This window comes from Corylus avellana, chromosome 9, assembly GCF_965113065.1.
Source record: "Corylus avellana chromosome 9, dhCorAvel1.hap1.2, whole genome shotgun sequence".
NCBI classification, from domain to species: Eukaryota; Viridiplantae; Streptophyta; class Magnoliopsida; order Fagales; family Betulaceae; genus Corylus; species Corylus avellana.
This window is the reverse complement of record NC_142498.1, coordinates 14,325,551-14,341,266: the sequence shown is the minus strand read 5'-3', so window position 1 is coordinate 14,341,266 and position 15,716 is coordinate 14,325,551. Positions and strand designations below refer to the sequence as shown.

At 35.2% G+C, this 15,716-nt stretch overlaps 1 protein-coding gene across 3 annotated transcripts; it reads left to right on the top strand.

Moving 5' to 3' along the window:
• The first annotated feature begins 2,433 nt into the window (after positions 1 to 2,433).
• On the top strand, positions 2,434 to 13,717 carry LOC132189335 (PA-domain containing subtilase family protein). 3 transcript variants are annotated; one of them, XM_088510637.1, is made up of 12 exons: positions 2,434 to 2,727; positions 2,860 to 2,967; positions 3,527 to 3,740; positions 5,087 to 5,231; positions 5,351 to 5,745; positions 7,066 to 7,161; positions 7,257 to 7,329; positions 7,776 to 8,061; positions 10,859 to 11,184; positions 11,701 to 11,968; positions 12,358 to 12,639; positions 13,062 to 13,717. In XM_088510637.1, the coding sequence occupies exons 3-12, from the start codon at positions 3,565 to 3,567 to the stop codon at positions 13,466 to 13,468; spliced, it is 2,454 nt and encodes an 817-aa protein (XP_088366763.1). In that variant the 5' UTR covers positions 2,434 to 2,727; positions 2,860 to 2,967; positions 3,527 to 3,564; the 3' UTR covers positions 13,469 to 13,717. The 3 variants fall into 3 exon arrangements, with proteins under 3 accessions (XP_088366763.1, XP_059460018.2, XP_059460020.2); XM_059604035.2 differs by lacking the exon at positions 2,860 to 2,967; XM_059604037.2 differs by lacking the exon at positions 2,860 to 2,967 and having other exon boundaries at positions 3,515 to 3,740.
• Positions 13,718 to 15,716: the final 1,999 nt, after the last annotated feature.

Here is a 15,716-nt window from a genome sequence, read left to right as displayed (position 1 = left end):
AAAAAGAAAATTTATTTTACAGGAATTAAAGAAGGTTATTCTGGTCAACTGAAAATGTTTTCGATTTAACTACAAATTTTTTATTAAACATCAAAAAATAGATAAAACATTTTCTTGAAAACATTTCAAATACAAAAGGTGGAATATAAAATAGAGTTATAATAGGTCTATGTAGGAGCAGAACTAGCTTATGGCTTGTGGGGCTTAAGCTAGTTCCTCTAAAAATTAAAAAAAATTCTCCTTGAATATATATTTTTTATGAGGTAGCCCCGCAAAAATTTATTTCCTTCCCCTCCTCCTACCCGTAATTTATTTTTCAAGTTTTGCCCCCGCATTAAAATTTATGGTTCCGCCTCGAGTCAATACTACTATTTTATATGAATTACAAAAAGTGGAAAAATGTAGAATGGAATGCTTTTTCTAGTGTTATTAGGGGTGGTATGTTTGGTTAAATTGTGTAGGACTTAGCTGCTTTTTGTGTTAATTGTGTTTGTCATTCATATCTTGACTTGATTGAGGAAAAGCAAAAAATGTCTCTAATTTCTCTAATATGATGATTTTGAGTGGTGTTTATTACTATTTGGGAATCACCCTCCATGATGGGCGTGGTTTTTTACTTTGACAATCATGTGAGTTTGTGACTTTTTTATTGTAAACATGTGATATCCTCTTTATATTTGTATTTAATGGCTTTATAATTAACACACTCATCCTTTTTATTTTACTTTTTTGGAAATGAGATGTGATACAACCACAACTTAAATTCAACTAAGACCCAATTTCTCTCTCTCTCTCTCTCTATTTCTCTCTCTCTCTCCTAGTTTAAAGCTCCGTCTCTCCTCCACAGGCAGTTGTTTTTTTTTTAAAAGAACTGTCATTTAAGAGAAAAGTTGGGTCTTAGTTGTGTTTAAGTTGTGACTTTATCATTTTCCTTTTGAAATTCATAATTGTTAATTATTTTTTTTTTTTTATATAAATATATATCGAAAAAATCAAAACAAGAAGAAAGACAAACACTTGTTTTGGTAGTTGAAAAACACAAGAAGTTCTGATCTAAAGAGATATAAAACTAAAAAGTTAGAGATAAATCCTTAAAATAATTTAAAGAGTTGCAAATAGGTCATCCATGAGGGGAAGTGTTTATAAAACAATTTTGAGTGTTTGGTCATATATCACATGGACAATATCCACTCGGGGGTGGAACTAGAATTTTAAGAGAAGGGAGACGAAACTAAAAAGATAACATTTTAGAGGGTCTATTTTATAAAAATAGTTTAAATTTAGAAGAAAAAAAATTTAATCTTTTCTAACATTTTTTTAAAATATTTTTGAATCTGGTGACCCCTCAAAGCTAAGAGTGATTTCGCCCTGTATCCATGCGTTATAATCAGTGATGGATCTAAGAATTTATATTAGGAGGGGCGGAACTAAATAATAATTTTTTAAAATTTTTTGAAGGGGCCAGAGAAAGAAGAGTAGGGGTTAGTGTCAAGAAAACTAAAAAAATTACCCTTAGAAAAAAAAAAAAATTCAAAAATTTTTGGAGGGGCAGGCGCCCTTACCTGCCCCCCTTTATTAAGAACTCTAATCTTCATATTGCTGTTTTTCAACGCAAATGTTTAAATATTTAGGGAAATGATTCATTTCATCTTCGGTTCTTCTTCAATTTTCTTAATTTTTAAAATTATCATTAAATCTGTAAGCCTACGTGTAAGACTCACATAGACCCTATATCTCTAATGACAATATCAAAAATTGAAAAGATTAAAGAAAAATCGAGAAATAATGTATAGCACATCTCAAATATTGAAGTAGACTTCTTTTAGCTAAATCAACTCGGTGTTGGTTTCATGGTTAGGCCAATTAGGCCACTGTATAAGGCTCCTAATTTATAATAGCCCCCAAAAAAGTCTTTCATTTTAAATTTTTTTAAAAAAATAAAAAAAATAATAAAATGCCTTTTTTATTTTGAAAATCAAATTAAAATAGCTAAAAAAAATAATTTGAATACGCCGAAAAAACTTAAGTAGCTGAGCCTCAGGTGGTCCTCTGCAGGCTGCCCCCCCCGGCCACTAAATCATAATCAAACTGCCGAGGTCAATATCGTCATCTCACACTAACCGTCCGACATCTTACGCGCCAATGTGCCCCAATAAAAAAACCGCTTTTACCCCACCCGAAAATTTCATACTAATAAAATAAATAAATATTATTATTTATATAATTTCTCTATAAATAAAATAATATTATAGACAAGATGAATCAATCTCTCATCTCTGGACTGGACTGGACTTGGATTAGAGTATCTCCATATCCAATTAATATATATATATATATTTCTTAACACGTTGAAATAAATTTTGATTTAATAATAACAAAAAAAAAAACTTTGATTTAATAAATAAATAAAATAAATGCTGGCTGGCTGGCTATATGACTCCACCACCATCTTCGGCTCCTGTCTGCAAATCAAGAAACCCTAACTACCACTCTCACTCTCATTCTCACTCTCACTCGCAGTCGCATTCTCACTCTCTTGCTCTTCAACCTATGCTCTGACCCTCTCCTTCGGCTCAAAATGCGGACCGCTGGATCCCCGATGGCTGCAATGTGATCCAATCACAGCCGTCCATTTCTATCTCTCAGGCAACATCTAGCGTGTACCTGACTTTTTTGCTAAAGCTAAACTAGCTTCTTGGACCAGCTGGATTTCGAGGATCGTTGTTGGTATAAAATCTTACCTTTTGATTCCGCTTTTTGTTGCTTTGCGTGCTCAATAATATTCTTTGCTTGGATCGTTCATTGAGGTTGAAGTCATTGATTCCTCTTCTTTTTTTTCTTTTTGTAATTTGGGATAAGAGAGAGCTGGATCGGATTGGAGAGTGTCTTTTGGTGGAATGTGATTGGATTTGTGCAAGTGAGTGTTGGTGCAAATATTGGAGAAATTTTTTCGGTGATTGATTGAGGGTCAGAAATTGCATCACTTCTATGCTTCTTCTCTGTTCTTCATTGTTTGCTCTTGTTTATTGGTTGAAGGTGTTTTTTTTTTAGGTGATTGAAGCTGCTTTCTCTTACTTATTGTTTACTCTTAGCCATCCTTTTCTGTAGTTGTATAAATGTTACAAGTGCTTTCTGTGTGTTTGTTTAACTCTTGAGCAATCTGATTTTCTCTGAAGTGGGTTGTTGTTGTTTATTATTATTTTTTATATCTGGGTTTGACTTTTTGATAGATATTGTTATTATTTATTTTTTTTTCAAGAATTTTTAAGGTGGGAACGTTTGGATTTTCTATTGCTTCATGTGGGTTGCTGATGAGATTGAGAAAAAAAAAAATCGATACTTTTGATTGATGTTGTTCATAATAAAAATGTGGAAAAATCACATCAGAGTATATCGCAGGAGTAGTGAAAAGCTCAAATTATTTATTCTTATCATTACTAAATCTATTAATTGATTTTTTTTTCTTCTATTGCTATCAATTTCTATGATCATCTGAATATTAAAATGACTGTAGTCTCATGAACAGATCTTCTGGGCTACCAAAGTCACACTAAATCATTGAAAATGTGGGCATCGGTTCTCGGGTGCACTGTTCTAGTGCTCTTCACTGTCTTGACAACTGGAAAGGCGGAAGTTTATATAGTCAGAGTTGAAGGAGAGCCTATCATAAGTTACAAAGGTGGGGTTGATGGTTTTGAAGCCACAGCTGTGGAATCCGATGAGAAGATTGACACCACCAGGTATCTTCAATTTTTTTTTTTTTGTTAGTTATGAAATATGTATGGAATTTTAGTGCCATACAATGCTTGCCAGCCTGATACGCCTTCATCATTTTAATAACGTATGAAATGTTGAAGCCAGTGTTATTAGTGAGCAGCTTTTCTTAGTGGGGTCTTATCTTGTCAGATATCTTTGTCCGACAGTGGACATTTGTTGAATAATTTTCACATTGTTGGGCCTTAATGAATTCTTGAATTGACTTTTCAAAGCTAATTTTATTGTCAAAATTATGCGTAAGCAATCTCTTTGAGTACGCCTAGGTGAATTGAAATGTAAACTAATTTTCAAGGCCGGGAATTTGATGATAGCTGGTTAACTTGGACTTTCACCCTTGCCAGCTTGAGCTAATTGTTTTTGTTTGGTCTATGATCCAATTGACCTGATTAAATTTTTTTTATGTGTATTTAGATATTGGTCGATATATTCTTAATGTTCAATTTTTTTTTGGTTTGTATAAATATCACCTTAAAAATTTGTTTATATTATTAGGTTGGTTGATTGGGACGTTTTAATCATATAATCCTGCCTGGACCTGACCTGATCCATTACGGTCATTTTTGGTAGTATCAGTCTGGTTGCCTCTTTAGTTCTTGACTCTTTGTAGCTCACCTTCTGCAAATTGGGAGCCAAATTTTATTGCAAGATCATGAAAATGACTTGATGAGACAAAATCAATGGGATCAAGTGAAAGAGATGAATTATTTCTGCTATTGATAATTAACACCTTCTATTAATAGTAAAATAGAGATAAAGGATTAATGAACAAGGTATTAATTTCACATTATTTTATTATTTTTGTATATATTTTTGTAATAATTGCTCTGGTAATGCTTCTTTGAACCATCACGTTTTTTTGTGAACAAAGACCTCTTCCGGGATGGTAAAGGAAATTTTACAGTTTGTTGCTTATCTTATTTAATATTTATTAGTTATGAATATTACTTATTCTGAATATGGAAGCTATGCATTTGTTTTGCATATCTTGTATACCGACTTTCTAACAATTATAGCTATTATAATGTTGAGAAAAGATTGTCTTCTAACATTATGTTTTATGGCGTGTATGATGCAATTTTGTCCAAAGATAAGTAAATGGTTTTTATAATGCATTTGGATGATCCTAATTTTACGAAAGGGAAGTGGCAATGCTGTTACATATAATACAAGTATGTATATATACATATATGCAGACTGCCTTAACTCCCTCCCCGCCCCCTCTCTCTCTCTGTGAATCTAGATATATTGTGACATATATAGAATTTTTTTTTAATGATTATTTTTTCTCATCCTCTGGGTCTTCTTTCAGTGAAACGGTCATATCCTATGCTGGTCACCTTGAAAATAAACATGATATGCTTCTCGGGAGGTTGTTTGAGCATGGGACCTATCAGAAGCTCTATAGCTATCGACATCTTATAAATGGGTTTGCAGTTCACATTTCCCCTGAACAGGTGAAAACCTGGGAAAGTCTTATTTTAGAACTCATCTCTTTCTTATTCTTACAATTTTTGTCATAGTCATTCCTCCTCTTGCATTCTCATTCTCTTACTCTATCACCTTTGATTAGTAGGCAGAAGTCCTAAGACGTTCCCCTGATGTGAAATCTGTGGAGAGAGATTGGAAGGTGAGGAGACTTACAACACATACCCCACAGTTTTTGGGGCTTCCAACTGGAGTATGGCCAACAGGAGGTGGCTTTGATAGGGCTGGAGAGGATATTGTAATAGGTTTTGTCGACTCAGGGATCTTTCCGCACCATCCAAGCTTTGCGACCTATAATACTGATCCATATGGACCTCTTCCAAAGTACAGAGGTAAATGTGAGCTTGATTCTGACACTAAGATGAACTTCTGTAATGGGAAGATTATTGGAGCCCAACATTTTGCCAAAGCTGCAATAGCTGCTGGGTCATTTAACCCTGCTATCGATTTTGCTTCTCCCTTGGATGGTGATGGACATGGAAGGTTAGGCCCCCATATGCCTTCTATAATTTTGATGTGCAATCCCAATCTTCCACATATTCATTTTTATATCAGTAATTGCATTACATGAAGGGAAAAGTAGTAGTTGCAAAAAAAAAAAAAAAAGGTCAAAATAACTTCTATGTTTGGCAGTTATTTATGGGTGTAATATGCAGATTGCTGGCTGTTAGAGAATCCAAATGATAAATATAAAAGATTGATAGGTTAAAGGTGTCACTCAATTGTATAAACTGAGAATTGTACCTCTGGGTTTATAATTAAATAAATGAAAGTTAATTTTAAATTAGTGACCACTAACATATATGTGGTGTTGTGAGATCGTTTCAACATGATTTTAATGCAATTGTGACAATCACGGGCCTTCATACCTTATTCTGTGTGTGCCACTAAAATATTCTATATTACATATGTATAAATAGATCATGTAGTAACAAATCTTTACAATGACTCAACTTGCATTAAGTAATCTAAAACTTGGATTGTTTTGGTTCTTAGAAGGTGAATGAGGCTGCAGTACACTTCATACTCTAGATTGTGGTACGAATGGGACATGTTCCACCTTTGGTTTTCTGAAAATATTGAAATCAATGGCAATTGCCCACTTATAGATGTAGAAAGGTTCTACTGAAAGCAGATTAGGGAAGAAAAGGCAACTTCAACATATAAATAAGAATTTTTGCCGAGAGAAAAAGAAAAAAACAATGGTATCCCCTGCTTACTCCACAACATTCCTCTAGCCACTCGAAAAACTGGAGAAGAAGCTCAGTCACGCACAAACACTTTATTTTTCTTCTAAATATTATCGATTATAAACATCTTTGCTGTAGCTCTTGCATATCATTCCTCAAATTGTTTTGCATAGGGAAGATTCCAAATTTCCTATTTTTCAGTAGCCTTCATTCTTTTTAGTTAAATATTGGTAATCCTTGAATTGGATGTATAGATTATTCATATATCACTGTAGCATGATGGCCTGTTCCTATGGCCAATTTAAATAGTCATCCCAACTATTTGGAGTTAACAACATTGCCACTCCTCTTCATTTTTTAAATATTGGTAAACCTTGAATGGGGTGTATAAATTATTCGTAAATCACTGTAGCGCGATGGCCTGTTCTTATGGCCACTTTTAATAATCATCCCAACTATTTGGAGTTGACAACATTGCTGTCCTGTTTATGGAGATCTATAATTTTTTTTTCCTTTGTTCTGTTTTTTTTAATTAAAAAGTTCCCTGATTATTGGACAAGACTTGTATCAAATCTGATACATTTTTCCCTCTTTCTCTGTTATCGGCTACCAGTCACACAGCAGCTATTGCTGCTGGAAATAATGGAATTCCTGTAAGAATGCATGGCCATGAATTTGGGAAGGCAAGTGGAATGGCTCCTCGTGCCAGGTGAGGAACAATAACCTTCACTGGCTATAGCAAAATCAAATTAGTAAATCAATATATTTTCCTTTATAACAGACACTTACAAATCATGTGTCCAGGATTGCTGTATACAAGGCACTCTACAGGATTTTTGGAGGTTTTGTTGCAGATGTGGTAGCTGCAATAGATCAGGTTTGCTGGAATTCAATGCCTGACAAAATATACTGCTAGTCTTGTTGGTGTGCGGGTTCCGGGTGGAATATAGTTTAGCTGAATTGCCTGATAATGTTTATATTTCTGATCTCTTCTCGTGACATTTGAGCAAAATATTGTTACTGGAGTTCTGTTCTCTTGTAATTTGGAAGTCTTACATAGATAGGCATCCTTATGCATGTTTTGTAGTTGACTGTTTAGAAACAAATGATGGGTCACTGTCTCATTGACACTTGTCTCAATTTAGTCATTTCATAGTGGAAGGAGGAGAAAAATCAAAGATTTTTCAGCTAATTGCTTATGAAGAGCTGCATTCTTTGATATTAATTTTAAATGAATAGATTATTCTTTGCCAATTGGGTGATTAAAAATGGTAAAGTTTTACTGGTAGAGTGATTTTAATTTAAGAGAAATTTTGTGTACAGGCTGTTTATGATGGCGTGGATATACTCAGCCTCTCGGTGGGACCAAACAGTCCTTCAGCAAACACCAAGATCACATATTTAAATCCTTTTGATGCTACACTTCTTTCAGCTGTGAAAGCAGGTGTATTTGTTGCACAGGCAGCTGGAAATGGAGGTCCTTTTCCTAAAACTTTGGTCTCTTACAGCCCATGGATAGCATCTGTAGCAGCTGCAATTGATGATCGCAGATACAAAAACCACCTGACTCTCGGAAATGGAAAGATCTTAGCTGGACTTGGATTGTCTCGTAAGTTTTATTCACCTTTCCTATTTGTTTATTTTTATATGTCATTCTTTGGAAAGAAACACTAGTGAACTTGTTTGACATAGTTCTTCAATCACATGATATCAAAGGTTGATATGTGAAATTCATGTGGAGGTATTGCATCATGTTAATTTGTTCACATTGGGGTTGAGAAAGGCTGTAACTTTTGTAACACAAACTAGTAGTAAAACAATCCTCTGTAGTTGGTTTCTTCTTCAATAAATTAAGCTCTAACATGTGGTTCTTCCAATAATAAAATAATAATAATAATAATAATGGTTTTGTTTGATTCCTTCAATATTTAATGCCTTTACTTTTTTAATAAAAAAAAATTCATTGCTTATAATTCTTGTATATTTTTCAGACTATAAGGCAAGTCCTCAATAGCTTGTATAATTCACGCAGAGGAATTTTTGTGGGGTGGTTTGGATGATGAGTCTAAATTCCATCTTGTTAATTGGAAGATGGTTTGTACTTCTATTTAGGTTGGAGGGTTGGCGATCAAGAGTTTTATTAACTTCAATGATGCTATACTGGGAAAATGGATATGGAGGTTTGCTATGCAGATAAAGGTTTTTGATGTCTGGTAGTGGATAAGAAGTATGGGACTTTGGCGGGTGGTTGGTGCACTAATGGTGTCACTAGACCTTTATGGGGTGAGTCTTTGGAAAACTTATTAGGAGGGGGTGGGATAGCTTCTCTAGTTTTGTTAGTGTTGAGGTGGGTTATAGCTCTCGTACTAGTTTTTGGCTTGATGTTTGGTGTGGGAATTGTTCTTTGAAACTTTTCCGGACTTATTTTGCCATGCATGGAATAAGGTTGCTCTGGTAGCTGACGTTATGATTGTAAATTGTTACATCACTACTTATCTCAAAATATTACTCTAATAGAAATTGGTGAATTTAATCATTTGATTAGATTCTAACTCTCCCACTCACGTGTGGGTTCAAACTCTCCTTCAACTCGTGAGGCCAACACGTTGAATATTTAACTGAAATGGGAGTTAAATTATAGAGTCAGGGTTCGAATTCATAACCTTTGGCTCTGATACCATGTTAAATTACCACTTATCTCAAAAGCTTAAACTGATAGGAATTGGTGAATTCATTCATTTAAATAATATTTTAACATTAACAATGACATGGTATACATTGTGACATTAATTTTATCAGATTGGCGTATGATTGGGAGGTGGACTCTGTCACCTCTTTTTTCAATGTTTTGTATTCCCTTAGGTTGAGTCAATGAGGTGACAATAAGTTATGTTGGACTCCTTCGAAAATACGATCTTTTGAGGTCATATCATTTTACAAAGTTCTCCTTCCCAATGTTGACTCCTCCTTTCCTTGGAAGAGCATTTGGAGGACTAAGGTTCCTTTGATGTTGGCTTTTTTTCTTTTACTTTGACGACATACCTAGGAAAAATTATCACTCTAGATAATCTCCGCAAACGTCACATCATAGTGATAGATTGGTGTTGTATGTGTAAAAAGAATGGTGAAATCCTGAATTATCTCCTTCATTGTGATGTCACGAGAGATTTGTAGAATATGGTCTTTTAGATGTTTGTAGTAGAGTGCGTTATGCCTAGACGAATGGTGGATCTTCTGGCGTGTTGGAAAAGAGGGGTAAGTTGGAATGATATTAATATTGTTTGGAATGTAATCCCTTCCTTTTTAGTGTGGTACATTTGGAGAAAGGAACGCTTGAAGCTTTGATGATTGCAAGAAGATGAGGTTGGCTCTACAGTTTTGTTTTCTTAAATCCCCTTTGAGTGGATCTCCACTAACACCCTCTCAATGTCACTAGCTTTGTAGATTTATATGCTCTCTTTTCTTGTTCTTGATTTGCTAGGTGTTTTCTTTTGTATACTTTATGTATAGTTGGGTTGCGCCCCTTGCTATTTTATCTTTTACTTATGACAACAACAAAAATGAGACAGACATGCATATATTTTATGAATTCATGCCTAAGTTTACTTACATAGACTGAGGGCAATGTGCAAAATATGGGCTGCTCTAGTCATTTTGTGGAAAATTTGTCTAGCAGAAATCTACTAGAATGATTCTAATTTCTGTGAAGTGTCTTCAAAGAGCCACTGTTGTGTCATGGCACTCGTGATGCTATGTGATTGGACTTTATCAAGCTAACTTTTCATGTCATATTCTTAAATCTTCCAAAACCCCATCTTCAAATTCTCTTGATTATTGTTCATCTGTAACCTATCCATGTTTATACATAGTATGGAATTTTGCAGGCAATTAGTAATTTGCAAACACAAAACTTTTTTTTCATGATTCCTAGACCTTGTTAAAATGATATTAGAGTTTGGATGGAGATGTGGCTTCTTACTTAAGAACATGCTTGAAATCATGTTCATTCCTTTAACCTGAGGGTTACAGTTGGCTTCTGTGATAAAGTTTCACTTTTATTAAAAAAAAAAAAAAAAAAAAATGGTAAAATTGGAAATAAAGTAGTCTACAATTAATGACAAGAATAAAAACCATAAAGGTAGAGAAAAATATATTTACCACTAAAATATGTGCTCTCTCTGCCTTTTTTGACGTGAGACTGAGTTGTGTAATTTCATGTGGATTTATTTATTTTATCTCTAAAGTTCACTTTGGTGCAGTTATTTCATTTTTATAATTTTATTTAGTTTACTGTACCTCATAATCTTACATGCTCAAACACATTGTATCTATAATTGCTTCGCTGCCAGTTAGTTGCCTGCTATTTTCTTTTTCTTTCTAAAGCTGAAGTACAAGCTCTTATGCAGCTGCTACGCATCCAAATCAAACATACACCTTGGTTGCTGCAAATGATGTGCTGATGGATTCTTCAGTAATGAGGTTCAACCCCTCAGACTGCCAGAGACCAGAGCTTCTAAACAAGAACTTGGTTCAGGGGAACATTCTTCTTTGTGGCTACTCCTTTAATTTTGTTGTGGGTACTGCATCAATCAAGAAAGTCTCAGAAACAGTCAGGAGCCTTGGTGCCATTGGCTTTGTTTTAGCTGTTGAAAATGTTTCTCCAGGGACAAAATTTGATCCTGTTCCTGTTGGCATTCCTGGGATTCTTATCACAGATGTCAGCAAGTCAATGGTAATTATCTTTGCTCCTTTCCTTCAGTGCCATGGCTTTCCCCAAAGTTTATATCTGTCAATGATGAGTTTGATCCATAACTTGAGAATTCTTCTTAACTTTTCCTAAATCTCAATCTAGCATCGGTATGTTGCTAAGTGATTGACAAACTTATGTGGGATAGATCTGTATCTTCAAGATTATAATGTGCGTTTTTTTTTTTTTTTTCATATAATTCCTCCTGAATTGTGATTGGGAAAGGGACGAATGTGAGCTTGTTACATGTGGCAAAAGAAGATCAAACTGAGAAAAGAAAATTAGGGAAAAAAAAGTAAAAAGTATTATTTTGTATAAAATTTACATAATTCTTCAGATGAAACCAAAGTGAGAGAGCATAGATGAACAAGGCAAAAAGGGCAGTAACACTTGTTACTCATGTCTTGGTGGTTTTCATAACCCCCCCCCTCTCTTTTTCTTTATTGTTGTTCTCACTTGTGCACAATCCTTATGAACATGTGCTATCACTGCTATATGTAGGATCTTATACAGTATTACAACATCTCTACACCAAGAGATTGGACTGGACGAGTGAAAAGCTTCAAAGCTATAGGTAGCATTGGGGATGGTTTGATGCCTATACTCCATAAATCAGCACCACAGGTGGCGTTATTTTCTGCTCGAGGGCCCAACATAAGAGATTTCAGCTTCCAAGATGCAGATCTGCTCAAACCAGACATTCTAGCACCTGGTTCTCTGATTTGGGCTGCTTGGTCTCCAAATGGAACAGATGAAGCTAATTACGTTGGTAAAGAGTTAATGGATCCATTCAACTCTCTCTAGTTTTTGATGTTTCAAACTTTATACCAATGCTTCAATTATTGGGAATTGGTCAAACTTACTCCCTCAAATTCACATAGTACATTGAATTTTATGTGACTCAAAAAGAAAAGTATTAGCAATAGATATTCCAGATCGGTGTTAACTGCAGTAAATTTGGAAGCATGATTTTGGAATTTCTGCTATGTTTTTTATCCATTTTCTGCAGAGAAGATAAGGGAGAAGATATGAGCAATTACTAACATTGATAGCTCCTTTTTTTGCTGCCTTGACCATAAAATGAAAAAGAAGAAGAAAAAAAACAGCTGCTGGAAATGAAACAAACTCTCAATTTAAGCGACAATTTGCTTCATGCAGGAGAGGGATTTGCCATGATATCTGGAACTAGCATGGCTGCGCCTCATATAGCAGGGATAGCTGCTCTTATAAAGCAGAAGCACCCTCATTGGAGCCCTGCTGCCATCAAGTCAGCCTTGATGACAACTTCAACAACGATAGACAGAGCTGGAAGGCCTCTTCAAGCACAACAGTATTCTGAAACAGAAGCCATGAAATTCGTAGCCGCTACACCTTTTGATTATGGGAGTGGCCATGTTAATCCGAGAGCTGCTCTGGATCCAGGACTTATTTTTGACGCAGGTTTATCTCAACCATTCTCTTCAAAATTTTCTTTTAACATTTTTGTTGGTAATTTGGCACAACAATGCGTGGACTTATGCAAAACAGGGAGGGGAGTCAAAGGAGAAAGATTATTATCGGCTTTTCTGGGACATCCTGCAGGATTGGTTAAGCTACAAAACACTAACCAGATTAGGAGGCACAAGGAAACAAACTAGGAAACTGAAAATGTAGTGGACATGAACATGATAAAGTGGAAAAGAAACCTAGGGACAGAATTTATGTGAGACAAATAGTTAGAATAGGGAAAATATAAAGGGAGAAGTTAATTTTATCATATTTTTCCTGAATGCTAATAAAAATTTGGTAGGTTGGCATCATAAGTGGCACACCAAGTGAAATCTGAAATCAATTACTGATATTTGTTAGTTGTTTTTTTGTAGGTTATGAGGATTACTTGGGGTTCCTGTGCACAACTCCTGGTATTGATGCTCATGAGATAAAGAACTACACAAACTCGCCCTGCAACTACACCATGGGCCAGCCATCGAACCTCAACTCACCATCAATCACAGTCGCCCATCTTGTGGGAACTCGGACTGTTACCCGCACTGTCACGAATGTAGCCGAGGAAGAAACCTATGTATTAAGCACCAGAATGGCACCGGCCATTGCCATTGAAGCCAGCCCTCAGGCAATGACTCTGAGACCCGGTGCATCACGGAAATTTTCCGTGTCTCTCACAGTCAGATCAATGACTGGAACATACAGTTTTGGAGAGATTTTAATGAAAGGCAGCCGAGGGCACAAGGTGAGGATCCCAGTGATAGCTATGGGATACCAACGATAGTTTGGTTGGTCGATTATAGATTGGATTGGTCAATCTTAAAATTATGGGTTATGGTTGTAATATTCTTTGTAATATGTGGGAATAAGAGGCTAGATGTATTTTGTCTGAAATATATATATATGTGGATCGCTGTAAAGATAACTGGCATAAGGGGGGAACTCTTAGTTTCTCCCACTTTAAGTTTTGCTAATTTGTTAATTAGTGATTTGGTAGGATGGTTCATGAGAAAGATTTCTTCTTTCTGTCTTCTACTTTTCCTTTTTTAATGTAATATTTTTGTTTTCGCCTTTTCTTTTTCCCCCATACCAAGCTTGAAAATGATGAGTAAAACATATTTTAAATATCAACAGAGATTAGATAGATGCAATAAGTAAATGCAGAATTGGTGCTGGATTGGATTCCTTTGGCAAGGTAGCTCACAAAATCATTTTGAAAATGTTGCAAAGGTGAAGCTCTCAATAGTCACTGGAGCCGGTCTTCTTCTTCAACTCAATTTGGAGAAAAATTCTATCAATAATTTAATATTTGGTAGAATTTAAAATGCATGCAGATGCCGTTAATTTGATGTGATTGATTTTTTTTTTTTAACATATCCGCACAACGGGAGGGAAGAAGGAGAGAAGGATTTGAACTAGTGACCTTTATTTCATGAGCTATGATCCTCAGTCGATTGATCTATACTTTTAAGACTTAATGTGATTGATTTGTGCATGTAGCAAGCAACAATTTTATTTATTTTTTCTTCTTTCTAATTGATCTGAGAGGAGGGATTGCAAGGGAGGGTCTCTCTCACTCTTAATTCAAATAAAAGAGAGAATGAGGGACCTAATAAGAATGCTTTAAAACATAAGATGAGAAGTGACTCACTTAGTTTAAGCGGTCCCCTTATTAAGGAAGTGGCTTAGCTCCCATTGAAAACCCTCCCATTTAGTCCGATCTTTAAATAGATAAAACATGTTAAAAAAAATATAAAGGTTAGTGTTAGAAGAGTTATTAGGGTTTGGGAATCATTAGGGTTTGTGGGTATTTTGGCTATTGTAATATTTCTTTAACCTTATATAGTGAGATGTGTGGTAGGCTACATAACAAGTAGAGAGTAATGTGCCTCTACCTTTTTGTGTCTAAACAGTTCATCCAAACTACAACAATTAGAATTAAACTATGTCGTTAAACCTAATGTTTAACACTAATGCTAAAAGTGATCTCCTCGTTAATCTCTTGATAGCATCCATGTTCCTACTTGAAGACTATTTTCATCCCTCCCTTGGGTGGCAGCACTCCTCCTCCGAAGACTATTTTCTTCCTCTCTCTAATTGGGTGACAGCATTCCTCTCTTTGGTTACGCTAAAATCAAATATAAAATGCAAGATAAAGTACCCATGTGTTCATCAGCACCATGAACTTGAGATGCAAAAAATAATTATCTCTCACCTAAGTCAACAATCTTAGTACATTTTATCTTTGCAGTTTGACTTTTGATTTGATTTATATTTCAACCTTACTCATGAGGTATCTTTTGACATAGACTACTTTAACATCTAAGTTTTTTTTTTTTTTCTTTTGACATGTCCACACAAGAGGGGGATGAGGGATTCGAACTAGTAACCTCCGCTTAATAAGGCCTAGTCCCTAGCCGATTGAACTATCCATTGGAGACTTTTACATCAAGTTAAGGTTTCAAACTTGCTTGCGGATCCTGCACACACACACAATTCATGAGTCATTGATCATATCTTGAAATGCCTTGTGTGATTTATTTTGTGTACATTAAGTATCTTGGTTGTGTTTGTAACACTTTAATCCCATATTGAGAAGTAGAGGAGTAGTCGCATAGGCTGCGTAGTTTATAAAGATAGTCATGAGTGGTAAGTCTCACATTGCTTAATTACTATGTGAAATTGGTCTTAAAAAGGAATTTTAGGAAAACTCCAAATTCACTAGTTATTTTAGGTTAAAGCGCAGATATGACTAGCGTTTTTTATTGTGAATTGTTTAGTTCACATTGTTAGGGTTCTAAATTTGCTTCTTCTTTTTTTCACATTAAATCTCTTACATTCTCATATTCTTCATTGCCGGACTTGGACTCCCCGCTATCAATTTTATGAGTGAGTTAGTTCTTACACATTGCTTTGCATTGGTGTCCTCTATGCCACTTCTCATCACAATGCTAACGAAGTCCTTAGCCGACTGTTAGATGCTATCAAAGTGCTCAGCCGACTATTACTTAAGCTCTTCTTATGTCAACCAG

What these genes read in the sequence shown, in the direction of transcription:
- LOC132189335 (XM_059604035.2), top strand. Translation starts at nt 3,565, where the DNA reads ATGTGGGCATCGGTTCTCGGGTGCACTGTTCTAGTGCTCTTCACTGTC. An exon ending in GATGGTGATGGACATGGAAG is followed by an intron (nt 5,746 to 7,065) that starts GTTAGGCCCCCA and finishes ATCGGCTACCAG; the next exon opens with TCACACAGCAGCTATTGCTG. An exon ending in AGGACTTATTTTTGACGCAG is followed by an intron (nt 12,640 to 13,061) that starts GTTTATCTCAAC and finishes GTTTTTTTGTAG; the next exon opens with GTTATGAGGATTACTTGGGG.